Source organism: Lynx canadensis, chromosome A1 (assembly GCF_007474595.2).
Source record: "Lynx canadensis isolate LIC74 chromosome A1, mLynCan4.pri.v2, whole genome shotgun sequence".
In the NCBI taxonomy this organism is placed as follows: domain Eukaryota; kingdom Metazoa; phylum Chordata; class Mammalia; order Carnivora; family Felidae; genus Lynx; species Lynx canadensis.
The window spans coordinates 127,122,544-127,148,036 of NC_044303.2; the positions used below are offsets into that span (position 1 = coordinate 127,122,544).

At 36.1% G+C, this 25,493-nt stretch overlaps 1 protein-coding gene across 6 annotated transcripts in view; it reads right to left on the reverse strand.

Moving 5' to 3' along the window:
- Positions 1–25,493, reverse strand: part of PDE4D (phosphodiesterase 4D) — a 553,431-nt gene that overhangs the window by 7,742 nt on the left and 520,196 nt on the right. For all 6 annotated transcript variants that reach the window (XM_030321448.1, XM_030321466.1, XM_030321439.1 and 3 more), the window contains 5 exons: positions 10,986–11,079; positions 9,447–9,619; positions 8,260–8,358; positions 7,247–7,411; positions 6,131–6,230 (listed from right to left, as the gene is read on the reverse strand). In XM_030321448.1, coding sequence (XP_030177308.1) covers positions 6,131–6,230; positions 7,247–7,411; positions 8,260–8,358; positions 9,447–9,619; positions 10,986–11,079 — 631 coding nt within the window. The remainder of the gene's footprint in view (positions 1–6,130; positions 6,231–7,246; positions 7,412–8,259; positions 8,359–9,446; positions 9,620–10,985; positions 11,080–25,493) is intronic.

Genomic DNA, 25,493 nt, shown 5'->3' on the forward strand with positions numbered 1-25,493 from the left:
GGGTTTAAGAAGCATTTTTCTTCCACACCTCTGCTGGCCTTACCATTACAGGACAATACCCAGAAGAGGATATACTAGTTAATGTATATTAACTAGTGGAAAGAGCAATGGAATCTTGGGAGTGAATTCTAATGCTACTGACACATGACAAATCATTTCACTCTGCGGACCTCTCAGCTGTGGCTCTTCTCAAGTGGGAGAAGAGTTGGACCAGATGTTCTTGAGCCCCCCCTCCAGATCTGCCACAGGTAGTTTCATGAGCAGCAGAATGTGACATCACTTTTAACACTGGCAACATCTTAACAGCTTAAGTTGTCATGTTCCTGATAACTAGGACCATTACCCAATATTTCACAGAATGTAAGGATGATGTGATTTTGGACTGTACTCAAGAACAGTTTGGAACAAATGAACAATATACTAGATTTGTTCATGCTGCTTTTACTCATTTTCTTCCACAGTATAGCTTTGAAAGTCAAAGCTTTACTCATTTTTTCCATGTTATTTTCTGAGTATCAAGAGACAGGTGTTCAGCTACCTACATAATAACTCCATGGTGAAGATTTTGCTGCTCCCTTAGGACTGCCCTGGACCTGTATGTTTTAGGCAGCAAGATCCTGCCTCTTTCTTGGTTCCTGTAAATAGCAGACCCAACTCTATAAGGCAGTCATTAAAGAAAATTGGTGCGTTATTCTGTTTCCACTTACGCCACTGTAAACACCAAAAGCACATGTATTTGATCTTTTTTCTGACTAATGTATGGGAAATACACATTCTTTTCTAAGAAAGAGTCATTGCTACTCAATGACTATTTAAAGGAACTAGGAAGGAGAAGAGACGGTCAGGACATACATCTATTGTGAAATCCTATGAATTTACTTGTACTATAGACCTACAAATTTATACATGTAAATTTTTGCTCTGAAACTACAGGAATAGAGATGTCTAGAATACCAAAGAGTAGGTGTGTATGTTCTCTTTTGGGGGGATAAAACAATAGTGTTCATTCATTCATTCAGATAGTATCTGGTCAGATCTGACTTTTAAATTGTCTCTAAACGGGGTGCCTGGGTGGTTCACTCACTTAAGCATCCGGCTTCAGTTCAGGTCATGATCTCACAGTTCGTGGGTTCGAGCCCCATATCAGGCTCTGTGCTAACAGCTCAGAGCCTGGAGCTTCCTTCAGATTCTGTGTCTCCCTCTCTCTGCCCCTCCCATCTCCTTCATGCTCTTTCTCGAAAATAAACATTAAAAAAAATTTTTTTAAATAGTTTCTGAAACTCTAACTATGAACATTTATCTATAGGTGGTTAAATATATAGAAATAAAAAAAATTAATACTATATAGGATTTTAGCACCTGGTATTATTGTTTGTATAGTAGAATCCTATTAAATAAATATATATTGAAAGGAAGGCAAATGTTTTTTGACTGGACAAATAATGCCCAATTAATCTTTTATGGTTCTTTTAAGGGAATAAATATGCATGCAGATAAGAGGCATTAATACATGAACTGACTCAGGCTTACAAAAACCCAGACTGACTAATATACCTCATGAAGAAAGAAACAAGAAGTTAAGGCTGTGAGCCTGCAGAAGAACAAGGTGAGCAGCTGTTAGTTTAAGGAAGAGGATGATCTGTGGTATAAATGCTGCAACAAAGAGTCTCAACTCTAATCTATCTAAAGATGCTCTTTCACATAGACGGTGGTCCAAGAGCCTTGGAATGAGAATCCAGACTGGACAGAAAGCAATGAAAAGACTCCTTACTGAGTGGATCTCCCCCACTGCCTCTCCAGTTTTGGGGCTGTTGACAGGAAGGTGGTGGATACTGTTGCAACTGAATCTCAGGGCAGTCATTTAACTTTCTACTCTTCCTTAGGGCTGAAGGCACGTGGTAACATCTAACGAAAGATTTTGCAGCTCCTGAGAAGTTTATTTGCCAAAGATGCTACCATAGTACTTCTACATAGAGTCCTTGAAAGTTCAGGAATCATCAGAAAGTTGCCTTCATACTATGCTCTAAGGTACAGTAGTACAGAGGCAGAGGTAGGGTCCAGAGTAAGAAAATACGTTCTAGAACATTTCTGTTGAAACCTGTTCATCTTCAAAGCCCAGTATAAGTCCATGAAGCCTTTCCTGATTACCACAGGTGGAACTGCTCACTTTCTGCTGTAAACTCCTTTATACTTTGTACCACTCATTTGGCACTAATCACATTCCAATTTATTTGTCATCATCTCTGTGCATGTCTTAACAGTCTCTTCCATAGACCTCCCAACCCACTTAGAGACTTAAGACCCTATATAAAATGAAAAGTTATTCATCTGATGTGCATGGTTCTCTGGTTTCTCCTGGCACTTCTAAACAACATATTTCTCCTTGAAATGGGGGAGGAAGTGGTAGTTTTATTTTCTAGCTGCCAAGGACAAAGGATTATAACTGTTTGATTCACTCAATTCATTCACTCTCTACGTCCATAACCTGTATTATTTTTCTCCACCAAACTAGTGCTATCAGATATTCACGTGTTATAGTCCTTTTTTTTTTTCCAGCCAAATGAAAGCTTTTCACAGCCAGACCACTGTCTTGCCCACCCATATATCCCTAGTGCCTAGAACACTGATTGGCACATAGTAGACTCTCAATATTTTTTTGTTGGCTAAAATAACAATCTCTGTAGTATTTCTATATAATCACACTTCATGAAAATGAATTTATCCTTGTTTTGAAAGTGTTATATTTAAGCAGAAAATAACTTTTTATATATAACCCACAGATAGGGCTATGGAAAGCTTATTTTAAAATGAGACTAGAGAAATAAAAGTGTGTGTGCACTGGTAGCTAAATCTAGCTCCAGTTTAATATAGTGAAACACTTCTGCTCTTGGAAATCAAAACCATATGCTTTGAACACATGACTAATGTGACTAAATCTTTTCCCCTAGAGCTTAGGCATCTTTGCTATAAACCTGAATTACTTGTTTTCCAAGTAAAATTTAATACTATATATATTCTGCACCTCTGACAAGGCTTTATTGTTTGAGAAAAGAATGCTGTGAAGTCAAATGCTTTGTTATGATAAATACTCTCCAGCATGTTATATTCAAAACCATATGATGCTATTTACATTTTGTGAGTTTATTTACATGTACTGTCCTTGAAAAAGACTTACACAGCTTCTCTCCCTGGAATTTCAACTTCTTAAAATCCTACTCAGATTCCTCTACTCCCCCATATCATTTACAAAACATAACCATCTGCGCCAGGTAGAAACGATGTCTTGATTTTCAAAACCTCCAGCCTGTTAACAATGAATGTATGTATCATTACTATCAAATGATTTGGCGCCTACAGTGGAACAAATGATGGAAATTATTGTCACAACTAAGAAGCAGAGGAAAATCTGGAATGGGAAGCAGCCAGGTGAGTTCCAGAAAGAACTCTTCTTCCAGAAGGCGCCATGCAAACTCACTGTGCCTCTAGCCTCCTTAAAATAGGACACGTGACCTCCCAGCTATGGGTTTATAAATGTATAAATTACAAGAAACAGATTCAGCCCTGGGCTTTGGACAAGTTGGTAGCACCAGCTCCAAGGTGAGAGCTGAGAGTGTGCTTGTGTGAGCCACTGAGGGTCAATCAATCCATGAAAACAACAAGAAACGTACACTGTCTATAAAAAAGGGTTTGCAGCAAACTAAAAATAATCACATAATTTTGATAGAGTATTTCATAAAGCTTTTTATTATAAGTTTACAAGTTATGAGAGGGACTCCTTTATAGAGCACTGTGAAGTTAAAACTTACTTCTTGTCACCATTACTTGCTAAGCCTCTTCTGTGTCCTGAAATAAAATGCCTGCTGGCATGACCCCTAGTCAAAAGCTAACTAAGGGAGTGAATTCTCACAAGGACCTGGGGCCCTGATCAACCCTGGGATACCTTCCTGTACCAGGTGATGATGCTGATTCATTCACTCAGGAATAACACAGCCTCCTCACACCCCATTGTCAAGAAAACATCAGCAGTCCAAAGCTGCCCTGGGAGCTGTTAAACTCCCAGTGTTGCTGAGGTCTCACAGAAAGGAGATCCTCATGCCATCATGGAGTGACAAAGTACTTCCAGAAGTAGGACCGGGTGCCCTTCCCCCTTGGACAAGTCATCAGTGAGATGACCTTAAAACAGACACCACCCTTGGCTGCTGTCACCATGTTTATAATTATCCCCTAAATGTGACCGTTATCTATCTCACGGGGTCTCAGGCTTTGGAGGGCATCAGATTCATCTGTGGACTGAAGCCTCACTAGCTTAAATTTCAGACTCCATGGGTACCCTAATGCCTGTCAGAGCCCTCCAGTGCCAGCCTAAGCCCCTGTGACCTTAGAGGGTCTACAAGAGAGAATAATAGAGCTGGTTCTCACTTTTCTTTAAAAAATTATCAGAGTACTTGGAGACTTTATTATCAGTTGTTTCAATTAATTTGTTCTCTAATCTCTTCTTAATTGTGATGTTAGAATAAGAGAACATACAATACTGTATAAAGTAGAATGCAAAGGTAATACACCAGTCTGTATTTCTGGTGTTAATTTAAAGGAAAAATGCATACCTTTTTAAAGGCAGACATTAAAACAAAATTTTTATGTATTAAAAATTTGTAAAATTAGGAACATAACAAGACATGCCTAAGAATCCAAATAATCATGTCAGCTTAAGGAAAAGTGCCAGCATACAGTAAGCTGTACTGTATGACCTCTCTGCTCTTCTCAGGACAGTCAACCCTCAGCACTGATACTATAAACTCATATACCTGCATCTAATGTATATTAATATTAAGATGTTAATACTTAGTAATGCTTTGATGACTCCTGAAAGCACCCCATCATAGGTTCTCATAAGATAGCTGGAACGTGAAATGTTAGTCTGCCTAAACCTGGGTAAATAACTTCATAAACCAGACTTCTAAAATGTACTTGAGTAACCACACCTCTCAGGAAATCCATGACTTTCCCAATCCTCTTACATATCAATGAGTCACTAAGGTGTATTTTGTTACAAAGTAGTCCAGAGGTGAATTGAGATATAAAAATTGATACAATTTTAAAGATCTAAGTTAAATCTCTCAAACTAAGGCTACATTTAAATTGTCTCTTTAAATCTGGCTGCAGCAAAGTATAGGAAATAAATGGGGAATGAAAAGATGCCACAGTTTGACTTTTTTAGTCATGGGAAGGCTATTATCTATAAACTCCTAGAAAAAAAAGAAAAGATTTTTCACAGATATAAAAAAAAAACTCTTTTAACAACTTTGAATTTATTTTTTTGTATATAAAAGTAAATTTATAACACTAATTTACCTGTTGTGGGAGGAAATTAAATAATAGTATATTTAAATCATTTACTAATTAATTTCAATTACCCAAAGAACAGAATTTCTGTAAAACTAAAACCTCTTTTCAAAGTCATAGCTCAAGCACTACCTAAACATTCCCTACCAAGGTTTTCTATGCAGCTGTGTGTCAGACATGTCCATATTAGACAGTCTCTACCACTCCTCCTATTTATAAATTCAGCGACAACTTAGTTGAGAACTTTTCACGAGAAAAAATTTAATGGTTAAAAATATTTAAATAAAAGAGAAATCAGAAGAGACAGTACATCAGAGATGTTCCTACAGCCCTCCAGAGAAGACGGAAAAAGGAAGGGAGGTGGGAGTGGTGGTGGTGGAGAGGAGCAATCATAGCCTCTGAAGAGGATTCAGTGACAATCTCCATAAAGTAAAGAAGGTTTAACATGAATTCTTACAACTTTTCCTGTTTTTATTTAAACAGGAAGACAATACAACTATCTGAATCTTTCTGCAAACTTCCACTTCTGATTACCTTTGTCTACTGACACAATATTTCTAGAGAAGTACTGGAATGATGCTTTCCAAACACGACATGTATGTGCCTCCTGGGATAGAATGATCATTTTTAGAGCTGGTTTACATTAACACACACTATCAGTAAAATGTGTATTTACACATCTCAAAAGAACATTGTGGCTCTGGAAACATCCCAAGTTTATAAAGACCCTCATTCAGTCTCAAATGTACAAAGGAAAGTTTTTTTTGCAAAAATAAATTTTACTCACTTGTATTGATCAGAAACTGATTTGACACACCCGGATGATCTACATCATGTATTGCACTGGCAAAAATTGCTGCAAGAATCTCCAAATCTGTAAACACGGCCTGTAAAACCAGATAGTATAGATAATAACATTATTACTCGGCAATAATACAAATTAAAAGTATATACAAATGTGAAATTACTTTCTAGAATTTGATGGAAAACAAAATGAAGCTTCAAAATATTTAACAGCTTATTGTAGAAGTATTTAAGATGTTTAAGGATATCGTGAAAATGTACATAAGATTAATGACAAGAGTGATTATTTTCTTTCATTCAAACCAGGAACTCCTGATCTCAGCAGAATTGACATTTGGTGCCAGATTAATTCTTTGTTGTGGGATGCTATCCTGTGCATTGTAGTACTGTTAACAGAATCCCTGACCTCTATCCATGAGACACCAGTACCATCTATTGTCAGGTTGTGACAGACAACAATTATCTCCACATATTGCCAAATGTCCTTGGGGGATCAGGGTAGGAGGAAAAAAGGAAGAACCACCCCTCAGTTGAGAACCACTCACTCAAATGGTGAGGTATGAACACAATTATACAATGAAAACAATCTGAGCTAAAAAATACATTAGCAAAAGGGAATCTTTTCCCCAAATGATTAAGGAAATCAAATTGTCTTAATTAGCATTCAATGGAACACATTCTTAAAATCAGGAAGAATTAAAGATGTGTTTCTGAAAAATTCTACGAAAAATATCAAAACACTGTCTACATTTTATAAGTAATAATCATCCTTTCAACTATAAATACAAAAGCCATCAGACTAAATTTCAAAAAACTAATAATTGAAACTGAATAAGCCAGATGTACTTTATGGAATGTTCACTAGGTCATTTCAAAGCAGTATCACAAACACATGAATCCCTAAATCTCTGACTAACTCATACAGGCAAAATTCATCAAAGACTGAACTGTTTATTGACAACAAATCTTCCCCCTGTAACTCAACATACTACCAATGAAGCCAATTATTTCCTGCCCTGCATACCCTTCAGTATAAATGTTTAAGAGATGCTTAAGAACAGCAGGTTAATGGTCTCAATGTTTTAGAAACCAGATTTACCTCCAAAGCAGGTGTAGATAACAGCACATGTGTTGACTGGACCACATCTGCAGCATGAATATTGTTGTGGTAGGCCACATCAGCATGGTAATGGTCTTCCAGGGTCATAAGGTATGTAATCAAAGTGTCTACTGGAATTTTAAATGTTTTTAATAAATCCCGTTCCTGTAGGAAAGAAAATCCTCTTCACATTTTGGTTTTACATAAAAAGATTTTCCACAGAGTGTGTTAACAGCAAAACCATACCCAATATCACCTATGGATAACCCAGAAATGGAAAAAGCACTCTTGCAGTGTCTAGTGAAGAAAACGGAACAATTTGAGAATATCCAAGGACGTTGGGGAAAAAACCAGGGTAGGGTTGTCCTGTTGGGGCCCAACATTTGCTTTTCTCAAGAGGAATACTGTTGGGAATGAGCTGCCAACTATAAAAATGTGTGTTCCATAATCATGAAAGCAGCTTCAATCCAGTATTCTTGCCTTAGCTAGTGGATCACACCAACTGGAACTCAAAATGGTCTCTAGAGCTGGACTATGCTAGGCCAGTACCGAGGGATCTACAGCCTCAACTCCTCATTTATATCCTAATTCTCAGCTGGGGCAAAAGCTCAACAAGAGTGGGAAGCGGACACGGAGAAGAGAGCAGTACAAAAAACAATGACTGAAGAAAATATAATTTAAGGTAAGTCAGCAACAAGAAGTTTATTCATTTTTTAGTTAGCACTCCATTCTTCTGCAAGAAGTCATGTAGATTTTTAAAAATCATGCTTGAATTTTCCCACATGACCTCTTCTTCTTAAGTGGAAAAACAATAACAAAATCGGTTTAGTTGTATTTGACCCCACACTCTAACCTTTGTTATCATGTGTCCCTTGGTATGGGGCAAATAAGAAAAAAGTATCAAAATAAGCAAAAGAGGGTGACTAGTAAAGAAGATTAAACACAAGCACATTTCACAGACTAGACATTGTATCACCAAAAAAAGGAAAGGTGACAGAATTTAACCATGTTACCTGAAAAATAGTATGCATGATAACAGTCAAAGGCCGGTTACCGGACAGCTCTGCTATTCTGAAAACATGAAGGCCCCATTTGTTTACATCTTCTAGTTCCTGGGGTTAAATAAAGATTGAAAAAATTATGAGGCAGAAGTAGAACACAAATCAATGAGCATGGTCATTTAAACATTACTGACTTTAGCAAAAATAATGTTAAGTTAAAAAAAAAAGATTCATTTTATTTTTTTATTTTTTTTAAACTTTTTTTTTTTTTCAACGTTGATTTATTTTTGAGACAGAGAGAGACAGAGCATGAACGGGGGAGGGTCAGAGAGAGAGAGAGGGAGACACAGAATCCGAAACAGGCTCCAGGCTCCGAGCTGTCAGCACAGAGCCTGACGCGGGACTTGAACTCACAGACCGCAAGATCATGACCTGAGCCGAAGTCGGCCGCTCAACCGACTGAGCCACCCAGGCGCCCCAAAAAGATTCATTTTAAATGCAATGGATGCACCGTGTAAGTACAGGCAAACTTTAGGTAAACCCACTTAAATGTACTGAAAACTGCATAGTATGGCTTAACCTAATGACTTTGACAATACAACGTTACTTACATGCCTTGACTACCAATCTCAAGGCATTTCTTTTATAGATAAAATCTGTTCACAAAACCTTAACTATTCTGAAACCCAAAAGATATAAAAGATTTCTAAATCTTTAAGCTTGAATAATCAAACGGAGATGTAAAAAAGTAAGAAACATATAACCAAACCACCTGTCTAAATCCACATATTAATAATACCCAAATTATTTATTTATTTACTTACTTATATTTAACATTTATTCAGTTTTGAGAGAGAGAGACAGAGCGCGAGCGGAGTGGGGCAGAGAGAGGGGAAGACACAAAATCTGAAGCAGGCTCTAGGCTCTGAGCTGTCAGCACAGAGCCTGATGTGGGGCTTGAAACAATGAACCATGAGATCATGACCTGAGACAAAGTCGATCACTTAACTGACTGAGCCACCCAGGCGCCCCAATACCCAAAAAGTTTATAAAGAACTTTATAAAGTACTTTCCCACCTTCCAAAAGAAAATAACCCCACAAATTAATGAACTAGTCCATCTATTTAAAAGAGAATCTATCAAAATTTATTAAAAAGCATCCCTGCATAATATGATCACAGTCCTTAAAATCATCTTACCTTGGCAAGGACATCTTCTTGTTCAGTTTTAACCCCAAATCTCGGGATGCTTGAATTTGTCAAACTGGAGCTGTGCATCAACTTCTTGACCCCGCTGATCTGAGACATTGGCCTTTTCTTTTTCTCCTTTTCCTTCTGAGTTGGAGAAGGAATTTCCACTTCATGTTGCTTATCTTAAGAAATTTAGAAAATGTTCTACATTTACTATGAATTCAATGTGAGTTAATACTTTTTAATCATAGCATCCATAACTGAACAGGTTTTAATTAATCATTTTATGTTCCAGAAAATGTTTTCAAGAAACACTTCTTTTAGAGAAGTTGAGTATTTACAATTGATGTGGACTTACTATGTATGATACCCTTAAGCACAAAATTGAGCAAGTACATCCCACTGCAAAATAAATAACATCAAATGTATTGAGTGGTTACTACTTGGATAGAATGTCATAGTAAATTTTTTTGCAAGACTTATGATAGCAGAGTTGGATAAAGCAAAACATATTGGTTATTTCAACTGTTCATCAACTCCATCCCTATTTGAAATCACTTAGTGGCTTAGAAATTGCTCTTGCCCACTAAGTATTCCAGTTTTAATACCTACTTTGAAAAGGAAGGAACTTCATACAGAAATATCATAAAAACAGCACTGGGTGAACCTAAGGGCTTAGTGAAATGGGTCATAATGTAAGGATAAACACAATATATTTGAATGGCTTAGATTGTTTCTGTTATTTTATATTTTCTGTACCATAGTGAGATAACGGTTATGATATAACAAGGGGAGCACAGAGAACCACCAATAGCATGTGATAAATAATTGTCAGATTCAACTGTTATTTTCAAATAAAAGACCTAAGTAGATGCCTCAGTTTACTCATCCACTATTTCAAGGCAGTGAGCTCCTCTAACTCATCCTTGCACATAGCATGTTTTCAATAAATGTCTGTTTAGTGAAAATGCTAATTAGATGTTACAGCAATTTTGTTTCAAAAGTACATTCAAATCAAGGATATGTTCACACTACTGACTTTCACTGAATTTTCTTTCTGTGGATGTAGGGTGGGGTGGTGTACAAAGCATTCTCAACTATTCTCAACTATTATTATCAGCAAGCTTTTCTTTAGCAGTTGTAGTGTATTTAGAGCTTGGTGTTCATTAGACTATAACTCATTGATGGCAAGGACCTTTTCTAATTTATCATTACCAGTGCCCAGCAATGTCTGGCATTTAACAAGAACTTGTTGAATGCATGCATAGATTTCTCTATAAAATACATTTTACATTTAGTGCTTTGAAAAAAATGGCAATATACAACTTGAATCCAGAGAATCCCTGAACTTCTGAATAAAAGTAAAAAAAAAAATGTACTTTATCACCTTAGATTTCAAAGCTTAGAGGCTCAGATAGTCAAGTTACTAACAGGATGAATGAAAACAAATGGAATGGTTTCCAAAACGAGTTAGTGCCCCCAATCTACCTCCAAAAACAAACACCACAAAAGAAAACTTTTAAATTGCGTTTAAATTATTATTCTCACCTAAGAATGTGTTTGATATATACTCTGACACTTGATTTCCAGACCGACTCATTTCAGAGAGATGGGTGAGCTCCCGATTAAGCATCCTTTTAAACTGAAAAACAGAAAAATGATATGAAATAACAGAAGAGGAAAATGTAAGTGAGGTAACATAAACATACTTGTAACATACAAAAACATGCCCAAAGATTTTTTAAACTGTCCTGACAGTTTAGATCAGTGCCATCCAATAGAACTTTCTATAATGCTGGAAAGTTCTAGAATCTGAGATGTCCCTTACAGTAGCTACTAATCCTATGCGTTTATCAAGCACTTGCAATGTACCTAGTGAAAACGAGGAGCTGAATTTTGAACTTTATTTCATTGTAAATTAATTTAAATTTAAATTTAAATAGCCACACGTGGCTAGTGGCTACCATACTGGACCACACAGATTTAGACACTCAAGGACATTAGTTAAGGGGGGAAAAAAAAGGAAAAAAAATTAAGGTGTATTATTAGTATTCAGAGAAGGAATAAAACCCCTAACTTACAAACACAAAATATGCTGCCACACAACAGAACATGATTTATCAATTAATTTGTCATTTGCAGAAGTTAGTATGTATACTTGTCAGAGGTTAAAATATCTTTTACCCCAAAGCAAAAGTGAATAGATTTGAGTACTCTTTCAGAATTATGGAGAAGTGAGATATCTGAATTGATAAGTATATAATTTTTCCTTTTAAAGTTTTTCCAAGTAGAAGGTATAAGATTTTTTTTGTTTCTCAGCATCCATGGGATTTCCCAATCCATATCTCTAAAGTCACATAAATACAAAACAGGTCCATTTTCAATACGCAACTTCATTTCTTCACAATGTATTTTATTGATGCCATGGTGACTATTTTATCCTAAAAAACACTGGAATTAACTTACAACAATCACATGGCAATACCCAATTCCAAAATTCTCAAAGACTTCATGCTCTCCCATCCATCAGCTGTTTCTTAAAGTGTTGCCCTTTGATTCCCAAAATAGCCCAAATGGGCCTTTAATTTAAATATGCCTTAATATTTATCTTAACAGAACCAATAATTTTTTTCTATTATGTGGGTTACTATTAGATACTTGATCAAAAAAAGTCAAAACACATTTTACTCTAATATTCAGTAGCCTTTAAAATTTTGAATCTCACCATAAATTCTCACTTAAATCTAGGAAAAAAGAGAGTAGTGACTTTACTATTTAGTGATGTTTGAAATGTAATTTCTAACACCGTATTGAGTTTATTAGAATTTAAGAAAAAAAAAAAAACGTGCTTCCCTGGATAATTTATACCAAGGTGTCCTAACTCAAGATAATTTGGCAAATCACTTCCAAAGTCCATCTTATTGACCATGTAGATTAGATACAGGAATTTATCACAAAAGATCAATAAAAATATTTCAACAGACTGTTGAATGTAAGAAATGTATATTTATATTCTCCTGTAGAGAAAACTGAAGAATTGACCATAATCAGTATAGATTTTTCTGGTTGTTAATTTACAGGTCTAAGGAGCTTATTCTCAAACTCAGGAACATAAAGATCATTTTTTTTGTTTATGTATTTTCTTAATAACTTGTCTCTAATTATAAAATGCATACATGATACTGAAAATCTAGAAAGCTATATAGAAAAAATTAGAAATCATGTATATGCCAATTGCTCAGAGATAACCATAGATAATTACCTATATTTCCATCTATGTCTTACTTCTCACATTTATATGTATATATTTTAAATTGTCATCAGGCAGTATACAAAACAGGCTGCTGCTTGGTTTCACTCAGTATTATACATTCTGATATCCTGGGAAAAACTGGCGGCTTCCTAAGAATATTCAGGAAGACATTTATGATAGTGTTCAAAACATTTTCTGTCCATCTTTCATGATATTATATTTTCTTGAGTTAAAGTTATAAGCTATTAACTAATTAAATGAGTTAATAGAAAGTGTCTTGTTTTTTTTTGCCAGGCACATAGGAGATGCTCCTCAGTGAGTTCCTTCTATCTCCCAGGTCACTGGGCCTTTTATAGATACCTGATTTTTATCACTCCAAGACAGATCGAAGATTTAGCTATAGTTATGCCCACAAAAAATACACAGAAATATCTAGCTCCCCTACCCATTCCCAAAAGTAATTTGGGATATTAATAACATAGGAGATAATCATCATGATTCAAAAATAGAATAATTCAACATGCAAGGCCCAAAGACAAGTAAATCCTTGCTTAATTAATGAAATTAACTCTCAGAAAAATCTACTCTTTAGGCAAAACAAGGCCAAAGAGAGTCTGCTAAACATTTAAAACATATACTGAATGAAATATCTCTTTTAACTGAAATTGTCCATGCTACAACTGCCTGCATGGCAAAGTCTATTTTATAGAGGAGGTGGGGGGCTATGAGGGGCTTTCAGCTATTCCTAGCCGCCCTTCTCAGTCTCTACAGCAGCTGCTGTCCACCTGCCCTCCATGCATTTCTCTCCATGTAAGTAAAATATGATGCAAGCTTGGGAGTCGGGGAGGGTACAATTGGAAAAGTTAGACAGGGACCCAGTTTTTCCATAAAACTACCTTCTAACTTGCAAGCAACCTGGTATAAGGAATATGTTGCCATATATGCCCTGCAGAAAAAATACATGGTAACTGCAGGTGTGCTACACAAATTATTGGATTCTCTGGAATAATATAAATAATGAATTTTAATTTTTCCGGCAGTTCACTTATGTAATTCCTCAAAAAAGCCAGTCACTACAGGTATAACTAAGGCAAAAAACACCAGTGAAAGGAAATCTATTCTACAGATGGATAAATTTCAGGTTGCATTATCTACTGATTGTATCTGCATCATATACATATACTCCAAGACTACTCTTATGCTTTTGTTCAAAACCCAGAAGGGTGGGTGGAGAAACGTTTCAGTGCACACCTATATCTCTACCAGGGTTTGTCAGGTGCTCTTAGGAAGGCAACATTTCCTCTTAACATGATTACAATAGACAGTATTTTAAACAATTCTCTTTCTTCCCAAGGGAACGGGTGTGGAATATTAAAGACAGTTTTCAAAGAGTCATTAAGTTAGAAGAGCATTTTCTAAAAGGAATTAAAATTGCTTCCCCCCCCCCATTTTTTTTTTTGCTGTTGATATAAAATTTTCAGGAAAGCTAAATTAATAATCACAAAAATTACCATCAATGCTTTCACAACTGGTAGTTGATCTTACAATATGGTTTTGGAGTGTGTGGTTGGCTGTGCTAAAGAACAATACACTGAACGATTCAACAATCATTTTAAAACGTAAGTGGAATGTCTCTCACTTTAAGATAACTACATACCATTTACTAGGTTAACTATACAAAATTATCATGAGGAAAATGATTAGAAAAGGTAATAAAATGTGGTTTTCCTAGAACATTGTTACAGTTCTCAATTTACAGATTTAGAAGAGATAAAAGACAGAACTGATTTTACAAAAGAAAAAAGAAACTGGTTGGAAAATGCAGAACAATTTAATTGAGCATTTAGATATTTTAAAAAGTGACCTCGACATATTTGCTGCTGATGAGTTCTTCTGATTGTTTTTGCTTTAATAGTACAAAATAATCTATGGAATTATTGTTCCAACAGTGAAAAAAAAGATTAAGATTTAAGTGAAAGCTTTCAAATCCTTTGTTCTCATTATGCATCAGAATGAGTGCAGCATGTAAAGCATAAAGGAAGCTGAAAATGCAGTTGAAATAAGTTCTGTATTTTGCTTTTAAACTCCAGTTTTCCAATTTATGTTTTACATTTAAGACTGCTGAGGAAGCAAGATTAAATAATAAAAAAAAATTAAAGTATTCTTTTAATATAAAATTTATTGTCAAATTGGTTTCCATATAAAGTATTCTTAACTATAATCCCTGTAATTCTGTATTCATGCCAATGTACTGGCTGCATTTTATATTCTCTTAGTGTATAATTAAGAAGGTGGTAAAGGTCAAACATTAAGAAAATGCCTACCCCGCCCCACCCCATCCCAACCAATATTCTACTAAAAATCATTTGAAAATGCTGCACTGTGATACACTGCAAGTTTGGTGTATATCAGCATTAAAAGCTAAAATAAGCACTGCATTGGCTGTATAAAAAGAAATCCTTCAAAATGCATAAGAATAAATATATTTATATTTGTCCTTAGGTGTTTTTAGCAGTATACTATTAAAACATAAACAAGGTGGACCAGCAAAAATTTTCCTCAAAAAGATAAGCACTATAATTATTTATTTACATTCTTGGAGGTCTTGTTCATAATCATAATACAAATATGAAGCCCTTCAAAAACATATCAAATATGAGCTATCTAAAAGCTAAGAGATGAGTTGTAGGGAGATTATGGGATTTTCTTTTATTACTTTCCATACTTTTCCATACTAAAAATTTCTTAAACCAAAAAATGACTAACAAAATTCAAATAATAAAAGTCTGTACATTTCAAAAACAATTAAAATATATCTGGGCCATCCATAGATTTTAGAGGAAGTGGGGAATCGTGACTCCTTGGATAACTAAAAATGAAGTAAGTTTTCTTAGAATGCAAGTAAATCTCACAACAAGAAGAATATTTTCCTCTAAAAAGAAACAAAGAAAATGAAAAATATTTCAATCTGAGACTCCTTAAAGTAACAGAAAAGGATTCTTAAAAATATGTACTGTGATTGGCTCAAATGTTTAAGAATAGATTTCAAATTCTGAAGTGATGCTTCATTTAGGACTGAAAAACGTTTCTCTACCTCCTGCTTCTATTCCAGAGATAGGATCGCCAGGCTAGCATTATCATGAGGCAGGCATGAGGCTTGCCAAGAAGGAATACAATCTTAGTAAATTCAATGTATTACTTCATTTCCTGAGATTAACAAAAGTTATCATATGAACTTTTATATTTCTTCAAGTTTTACAAGTAGATAAGCCAGTTTTCATTTTAATAATATACCAAATAGTTAAGAAATGTCAGTTTTTAATGTCACCTAGAGCTTTTGTATGTGAAGATAAAAAAAAAAAAAAAAGAACACTCATCGGGTCAAAGTGATATATTTTTAGGAAGAGCCACAAATTAATTTTTATAAACTTTAAGTGCTACATATGAATTGGAACCCACACACTAGCATAATTAATTTGTCCCAGTAATTTATTTCCATTAATTTTGTATGATTACCTTCATATTTAAAAGCACAATTCAAATCTATACATGACAAACCGAAGAATCAATGAAAAGATATTTTAACATGCAAACTATAGCTAATAAAAGTTATACAATTTCTCCTTATCTTGACCACTAAAAACACACATTACTTCTGTAACTCACATCTAAGGGAAAAAAATAAATGACTGTTAAAGCTTAATGCCATAGTAATTTATTAAAACTATCAGTTATGTAATCAGAGCAAATAGGAGCTAAATAAATCTTACCTTTATGTAGCCCCAAGACACTGACAGTAAATAGTTTGCTTCAGGCATTTTTGATGGATTATATAAAGAGACAATTAGTTCTAAAATATGTATATTTTCAAAAACCTTGATACTTTAACAATTTCCGCAAGCCACAGAGAGTGTGGGTTTTTGAAGATTTTTGGTAATTAAGTATACATAAGAAAGCCTTTCATTAGATCCCATCCAGCCGTCTTCCCATTGAACACATGCCATCTGTAAAACTCCAGAATGGAACAGAATTCTACAACTATTCTGAATAAAGAAAATTCATGTGATAAAGAAATATCTAAAGATCTAAGGGTCTGCATCTTTTTCTCCCTGAGCTCCAGGGCTTAATGAATAATGTATGTCAAGATGCTTAGCTGCAAGAAAGACTAGTTCTGTCAAAAGCTACCAAATAAGGAACTGCGGGGAAGCCAGGAAGAGTGACAAGAAACCCCTCCCATAAAAGCCCAACTATGCACCAATCACACTCCATCCCCGGGTCTATCAGGGCAGGGGGGTGTGGATTCAGAGCAGGCTGCTTCCTGATTGGTTGGCAGGGGCAAATCTCTGGGGAGGAGGTTTTTCTCTTCACCTCTGCTAAACGCCATTTAATAATGATATCCCTACAGCTGAGGCTGCCGTGTGAAAAGATGAATGGGGTTTCCCTCTCCCAGTGATGAATACAGACCATAAAACTTTTCAAAATTCATAGTTCATTCTTAAATAAGGATTCCAACCTTTTCTGAGTCCTTTCTATGCATTTTAATATTCTCTGACTTCTTCGCTTCCTTCAAAATAAAAGTTGGTCTGAAAATGGCCATTAGGCATTTTAACTACCCCCTTCTCTCAAATCCAAGACAAGTGGCTTCCCCCTGGGGCCACAGATATAACCAAAGTTCTCCCTCCATCCAACATAAAAGCATACTGTGATTATAAAATACAATTAATGTCCAGAATTTAAAAATGGGAATGATACATTTCCTCACCCGTGGCGCATGGCTGTTCTCAGCTCCTTTTGTTTCTATTTTTACATGTGTCTGAGCTCCACAACCCTAAAAATCTAAAAGTGGGTATAATTTATCATGAATCTGGTGGTGGGGGGTGGACTGAAAGCTAATGCACTGTGTATAGTTAAAGAATGCAGAGTTTGGTGTACAGATTTCAAGATCTGTATTTTGACCAGACGAGAACACTTTTATGACTGCTCACAAAGTTAAGAAAGGTATTAACAGGGGTCTTGGAGGAATACAACATTGATCTCAAGAATAATCATGCCTTTTGTAAGGAGACTTAAATAAGAAATCTAAATTTTTTCAGAGAAAACAATCTTTTCTATTTGATTTTGGGTCATATTATTCTGTACCTTGTATACTAAAGAAGACCTGTGGATAAAAAAATGAGGAAAGTCTAGCTTTTACTCTATTTTACCATAAAATTCTGTTGGTTCTACCTCATCCCCATCTCAACACACTTAACTGATTTGTGCTTCTGTGACTTGCTGATATTGTCAATTTTCAGTTTTCCTGCATTTGGTTTATCTGTTCTAGATAGTGCAGGAAACATCCATGTTCTACTCTGCCTCTCTGAAGGTGTAATGATCCTTGGCGCCCAAAGTCTTCAGCTGCACTTAACACCTGTTGTGTTAATTTCTCACATTCCTCTTAATCCTTTACAAAAATAAAAAAAAATTAACCCCCCCCCAAAAGGTCACTAAAACTGCCTTCAGAATAAAAAGGTGTTCCTGTTTCCTTGTTTCTCACTCTCCTTAACTTCTCATAAGTGTTCAGTGATGTACTCTCTCTAATCTCCTTCAAATCCCAGGACTGTCAACTGCTTTGGTTTTCTACCCACTCCTCTGACCATGCCTTTTTGCTTTCTTGTTTTCATCTGCTAGTTTGGGATATCCACAAGACTCTGTCCTAGGCCACGCTCTTCAGTGACTGCTTCTAACCTGAATTTCAGCACCGTATTTCCAAGTGACTTGTAAGTTCCCTCCCTTGTCAAATGCCCTGCTACTCATCACAAACTTTTTCAGAATTGATGGATCCATTTTTTGATTTTAAGTAGTTCCTATTATAACCACTCTCATTTCAGTCAGTGGGTTGAGATTTCTCCCAGTATCACAGACTGAAATCTTTGTCTCTTTGCTACCATTCAACAGGCATTTCATGTGAGTCAGCCACTATTAGGTGTTTAATATAAATCATCTAACGGGATCTCTGAATAACCCTAATGTGTTCCCCATCTGTATCACCTTCCCTCTGTCAACTTTACTACCAAGTTTTCTTTTATAAAATGCCTTTTTGTTTAGTCTGTTCCTTCCCATCCCCACTCCTATAATCTAAATCGATAGGCTTAAACCCTGAGAGAAATGGAAAGCATCTTCAATATCATTTCCTCTAATTCCCTGATTTCCACATAAAGTGAGACCTAGAGAGAGAAAACGATTTTCCAAGTTCATACAGGTACTAAGTACATAGGCTTTGTATCAAATCCTTTAGTGCATAATCTTTGACAAATGATCTCACTCTTAGCGTATCAGTTTCTTCACCTGTAAAATTGGGTTGTTAGGGTAGTTAGTCTCCAAAGATGCCTCCTAATGAGACATCCTACCCTATGTCGAATCTGAGCTGGTTTCTATAACCAACAAGTAGTGCTGTCACAAGTCTTGAAGTCTTCACCTTGGTTACTTTGAATGTGCTATTAGGATCCCTGAGGCACCCCGCTAGCAAGCCTGACTATTCTAAGACTACCATGCTATGAGAAAGCCCATGCTAATGTTAGGTAGAGGCTGAAGAGAGGTGGGGGCAGGGAGTGGGGTGGAAGGGAGAGAGAGACAGGGAGAGCAGATGTGTGCCTGGACAATCTCTAGCTCTGTCAGCCATTCCCCCCCAGAGCCAGACCTGAGAGTGAAGAAGCCATCTTACTCATCCTGCCAGTGGAGCCTTTAGATGACTCTAGCCCTAGCTGCCATCTGACTACAACACATGAGGGAATCAAAGTGAAAATGTTTAAGCAAGCCCAGTTGGCCCACAAAACAATAAAAAATTAGCAAATTGATATTTTAAGTTCTAAGTTTGAAGTGATTTATTTTATAGCAACAAATAACCAGAACAGTTATTATGAGGACAAAATAAGATTATATATGCAGAACACTTAAAATATCTGATACATAGTGACAAACAGATATTAGACGGTGATGATGATGATACAAACAATGATGTGGATTATAACAACTATCCCACTATGGGATAGTTTTTTAAACTCCCAGGCTTATCCTGTGTGTGTGTGTGTGTGTGTGTGTGTGTGTGTGTGTGTGTGTGTAACATATCATGTTTTATTTTAACTGCATCACATCATTATTTGTCTCAGACCCAAAACCCTAAGTCCTTATAAGTGCTTAACTCTTCTTCTTTGGCTTTTCTCCTTCCAATTCTATACTCACCTCTACCGCCAGGCCAATTTTTCTCAAAGCCAGCCTCAGTCTGCTGCTCCAAAGCTACCACCTAATCACTCGGCATCACCTGCCTCATCACATCCATGTGAGTTCTAGATTGACAACCTGTGACCCTAATCCCCAACTCCAAGCCCAAATCCAATTGCTCTTTATACCCATGCTCTGGTCCTGAAAGGCTAGTATTCCACTCAGCTCTATGATTTAGCAGACAGTCCCATATCTATTTTTACCTTCACTGAATTCATTGCCTAGAATACCCTCTTTCTCTTCCTCTACCTCCATTAAACTTTTTACAGAAAAAGTCAGATTTAAGTCATTCAAAGTATATCTCAAGGCCAAATATCTCAGCCCTTCTCCAAAGTCTATTCTGCACTCACTCCTGTATTTCATAAATACTTTATTAAGCTCCTACTGTACGCCATGCACTGTCATGGATAACAGGACACAGCAGTGAACAAAGCAAAGGTTTTTTACCTGGAGCTTGCATTGAACAACTAAGTCAGCATATATATACTAGGTCATGTGGTGATAAGTACAATGGAGGAAAAAAAAGGGTAAGAGGCTGTGGCGTGTTAGCAATGTCAGTTCCTATATTATAAAATGATCAGGGATAGCCATTTTTTTAATGTTTATTTTTGAGAAAGAGAAAGAGGATGCATGTGTGCAAGTGGGGGAGGGGCAGAGGATCTGAAGCAGGCTCTGCACTGACAGCAGTGAGCCTGATGTGGGGCTCGAACTCATGGACTGCAAGATCATGACCCAAGCTGAAGTCAGACACTCAACCGACTGATCTACCCAGGTGCCCAGGGATGGTCTCTTTGATGAGACAACATATACTCAGAGATCTGAAGAAAGAGAGGGAGGGAGAAAGTCATAAGGATATATGGGGCAATGGAGAGAGAGGAGTCAAATGAGGGGAACACCAAGATCAAAACCTCTAAGATGGGAGAGAGCATGCTTGGTGTGCTTCCAAAGAGCAAGGCATGCCACACAAATATTATTTAAATCCAAATTATGCTTTCTATCCATCCATCAATCTATTTTATTCTTTGACTAACTTAAAACTAAGTTACTTCTTTCTATTTTTTTTTTAATTTTTTTTTTCAACGTTTATTTTTGGGACAGAGAGAGACAGAGCATGAACGGGGGAGGGGCAGAGAGAGAGGGAGACACAGAATCGGAAACAGACTCCAGGCTCTGAGCCATCAGCCCAGAGCCCGACGCGGGGCTCGAACTCACGGACCGCGAGATCGTGACCTGGCTGAAGTCAGACGCTTAACTGACTGCGCCACCCAGGCGCCCCTCTATTTTTAACAAGTATTTTTATCCTGATAAAAAATTCCTAAATACTCTTCCAACATACACACTTTACTAAATACACCTACATATACTAAATAATTCCTATATAGACACTTTAAAAGAATCCAGTGTCATGGCTTATCAGTAACATACAGGAAAAATAAAATTATATTAAACACTGCAAAATACAAATGCTTGTACGCAGGTATATTAAAAAACAAGTCAAAACTTTAGATCTTACTATCACTTAACTGTGTGACCCTGAGAAAGTTATTTCAACTTTCTCGGTTTACTTCACCTTTGGTTTACTTGCTTGGAAAGTGAAAAGAATAATAGAAGCTACCTTACATGTTGCTGTAAGGATTAAGTGGGAATACATGTAAAGCACTCAGAACAGTAAGTGTTCTGTTAAGTGTTTGCTCTGCTTCCTCCAATATATGGAGAATTAGCATGAATGTGATAGCAACATGGAAACGAATACAGGAGTACAGTATTAGAAAAACAATCTTTTTCCAAAATGGTGAATGACTCTTGAAAGGTTTCATATGTAACAAAGTACAATTCTCTTTCAGTATACACTGTGGTAGCATTACTGAAAAAATTAGTGTGGATTAAAATCATGTAAAAAAACCATTTTGTGTTAAAAGTAAAAAGTAGCTGTGTTCCAGACTCAGAATATCGTAAGTGAATATTTTGCTTATGTGAATGGTTTGTTGGGACACAAAACAATTCCTCCTTGGTAAAGGACTATCCCAGATATTCCAGGACACCTAGCATCCCTGGCTTCTGCCCATGAAATGCCAGCAGGACACCACAATCAGTGAACTCCGAAATTTCCTAAATGTTCTCCAGTGTTAAGAATCACTGTTCCAGTTACTTAAACTGCCTTCAACTTTGCCTCCTCAACCAGGGTAGAGGGTCTTTGGGGCAAGGAAGATACCTTATTCTTTCTTTATACTTTCCAAAATAATTAGTGAATCACAAGCACAAAAGATTCAACTGTAAACCCCTAATCCAGTGCAGTAAAGGCGATAATAATAATGATAATAATAGTAATGTTACAGTAACATCAGGTAAAAAGTATTAAAGAAGATTTACATATTTGTAAGGAATAAGAAACATTTTTTTCTAAAGCTCTGAGCTACATTAAAATTCATTTCATTTTTCCCCTTATGAGAGACCGACTAGATGCTCCTTCTGTTTGCCACAGTAGTAGTAGCTGGCAGAAAAACTCTAGACAAACCAGAGGAGAAATTTGGATGGGGTCAGAGAGATATAATTCTTAGAATCAGACCTAGCTTCTGACAATTTTAGTGAGGAAAGTGTAACCTGGTACAGCATTTGTTAAGCACATACTATGCACCAAGAACTTTATATATCTTAACACTAACCTTTGAAACATCCTGGTTAGATAGCTAGTATCCCTTTGCAGTGGAAAGACAGGTACTCTAAAACAGTCAATAACCTGCCCAGGATATGACAAGGCTGACATATCAGGCCAGGTCTTTGCTATTCATAGTGTATGAATAGATTGTCATAGAATTACGTGTTTACAAACTCTGTGATAAATGGTATGAATTTAGGGGTGGAATCACTTATCCTTAAAAGTTTATTTATTTACATAGTTTTAGTATTATCTACACCCAACATGGGGCTCAAATTCATGACCCTGAGATCAACAGCTGCATGCTCTTGTGACTGAGCTAGTCAGGCATCCCAGCTTATCCTTATTTTTTGCACTCATTTTGCAATATCCTGAATTAAAGAACCATTGTTACTATCACTGTGGTCGGATCTCCAGACAGGGTGGATCATACTAAGCAGCGAAGTCAGGAAGCTTGTGACCAGAGACAGGCAGCCTCACCTGGCAGTGAGAAAGTGGCTTACATGTCTCACATGTAAGGGACAGTGGGACAGTGAACACTTACATGTGGGAGTGCTCCATGAACGAAACACAGATGTTGTTGCACACAGCTACAATCCATATTTCTTCACTGGTTGTCTGCTATGCTCAAACACCAAAATGACTGTATATACAAATGTGTGTGTGCCTGTACTGAAATTAAAAATATATTCTTTTTCTGTCTTTTCCTAATAATATTCCTCAAAATCTCTGGATACCACTCCTGTTTTATTCTTCATTTTCTCAGTCCTCAAATGATACCTCAAGCAATCAACCTTTCTGGATTATTTACTTAAGTTTCTGCTGATGGAATCAAGTCTTTGATACACTAACAATTGCTGGAATTACAACTTTACAACAGATGTTAAGAGGGGTAAGATACATTTTTGACTAGGGGAAAAGAAAAGCAAACCAAACTACGAAGGAACTGAGGCTCAGTAGTCAAGTGTCTTATCCCAGGTCACAAAGCCAAGTAGCAGAGCCGGGATTTAAACCCAGGCTTTCTGGCTGCAGAACATTCTAAATTGCCAAAAACAATTTAGGGATTAATCTGTAGTTAGCCTAGAGTCTATAAACAATATGTTTACTAACATAATAGATTCTAAGCTGTACACTGTATTATTTTGCTTGAAATATTCAAGAAACATTATTTAAAATAAGTGTACCGGTGACTTTTACATTTCTACAACCTAAGGGATTTTCCTGGAAATACATTGTTTTTAAGAGGACTAACACCTTCGGAAAATATTTTATTCTATAATCAATCTATATTGATTTTACATATTTCTACTTAAGATCAAAGTTCTGGGAATTGTTATTAATCAAAAAGCAAATCTGTGTGAAGTGGGCTGCCACATATCCAATACTGTTCAGCTTAACATATGCAAATCCTGTTGTTAAATGCCCCCTGAAGAATTCTGAGGCAAGAGGAAACTTCAAATATTAAATACAATAACTACTGCACACCAGTGTCTCTAAAATCACTCAGCGTTCCTTTGCTTTCACTATAAAAAGTTTAAGGGGCAGGCAATAATCTAGAACTCATCTATAACCTATATTTTAAATAACAGAATTTTAAATCTATTCTAACATTATAAAAACTACACTTTCTCTGATGAATGCTAATTACAAAAACCACCTTAACTCGAGTAAATCCAGAAAATCGGTTTGTGTTTACTGCCCTCTAGTGATAATGGATCCAAACACGATTTAAGGAACAGCTCTGTTCCTAACAGTCATCACATTTCAGAAAACAAAAACATATCTTACATATATTATAGAAGCTTGAGACTAAGAGGAACTACAGGTTGATTTTAAAAATGGAATCATTATCTGAAAAGGCTAAGGATCATTTTGCAATTAACCTAATTTGAGAATTTTCACCAAAGTTTTATTTAAAATAAGAAAAACCTCTAACATTTACTGAAAAAGGGAATTCCAATACAAGAAACTGTATTTTTGTAGGGGTGCCTGTATGACTCAGTTGGTTGAGCATTTGACTCTTGATTTCGGCTCAGGTCATAATCCCAGGGTTTTGGGATCGAACCCTGAGTTGGGCTCCATTCTGAGTGTAGAGCCTTATTAAGATTCTTTCTCTCTCTCCCTCTGCCCCTCGCACCCATTCCCACTCTCTCTAAAGTAAAAAAAAAAAAAAAATAATAATAATAATTTAAAAAATAAAAGGGAAACTCTAGTTTTGTTGAGAGGTACTCTGAGGCTGAAATAACATCAAACTGATCTGATGATAGCTGTATTTGAATTCTGCTTCTACATGGTCTCCCTGGCATAGTATTCTATAATTCTTGATTCAATGTGAATCATATATGCCAGATACAAATTTTTCTATGTTCACAACTACTGAGTAAATCTAGTGGAAACCACTACCACTACCACCATCATTATCACATCTACAAAGGACTTTTGTTTCAATGAAGAATAATTAAGACAATGAATGGGTGCAGAGACCTCACATAAATGAAACCTCCACAAAAATAATCTTGTATGAATATAGAGTTTCTACTTAAAGGGAAAATTAGGACCCTCAATTTACTTAAACTCTCCTAAGTCAACACCAATTTTCCATGCTTATGATGGCCATCATAATCACCATAAAATACTTACTAATATTCCCTCTGTACTTCGTGGTATACTTTGGAAAAATAATTTAAACAGAGAATACTTGTCTCCTAAGGCAATAATAAAAAAAGCAAATAGGCAGATTTCTAGAAATACATATTTAATCTTTTATTTTATCCACATGTATTGTGGATTTTAAAGTAATTATAAGTCATAAAACTTAGGCTCCATATTCCTTTCAACAAAGAGAATTTAAACAAATGGACATCCATTCACAAAAAAGTGAACTTCC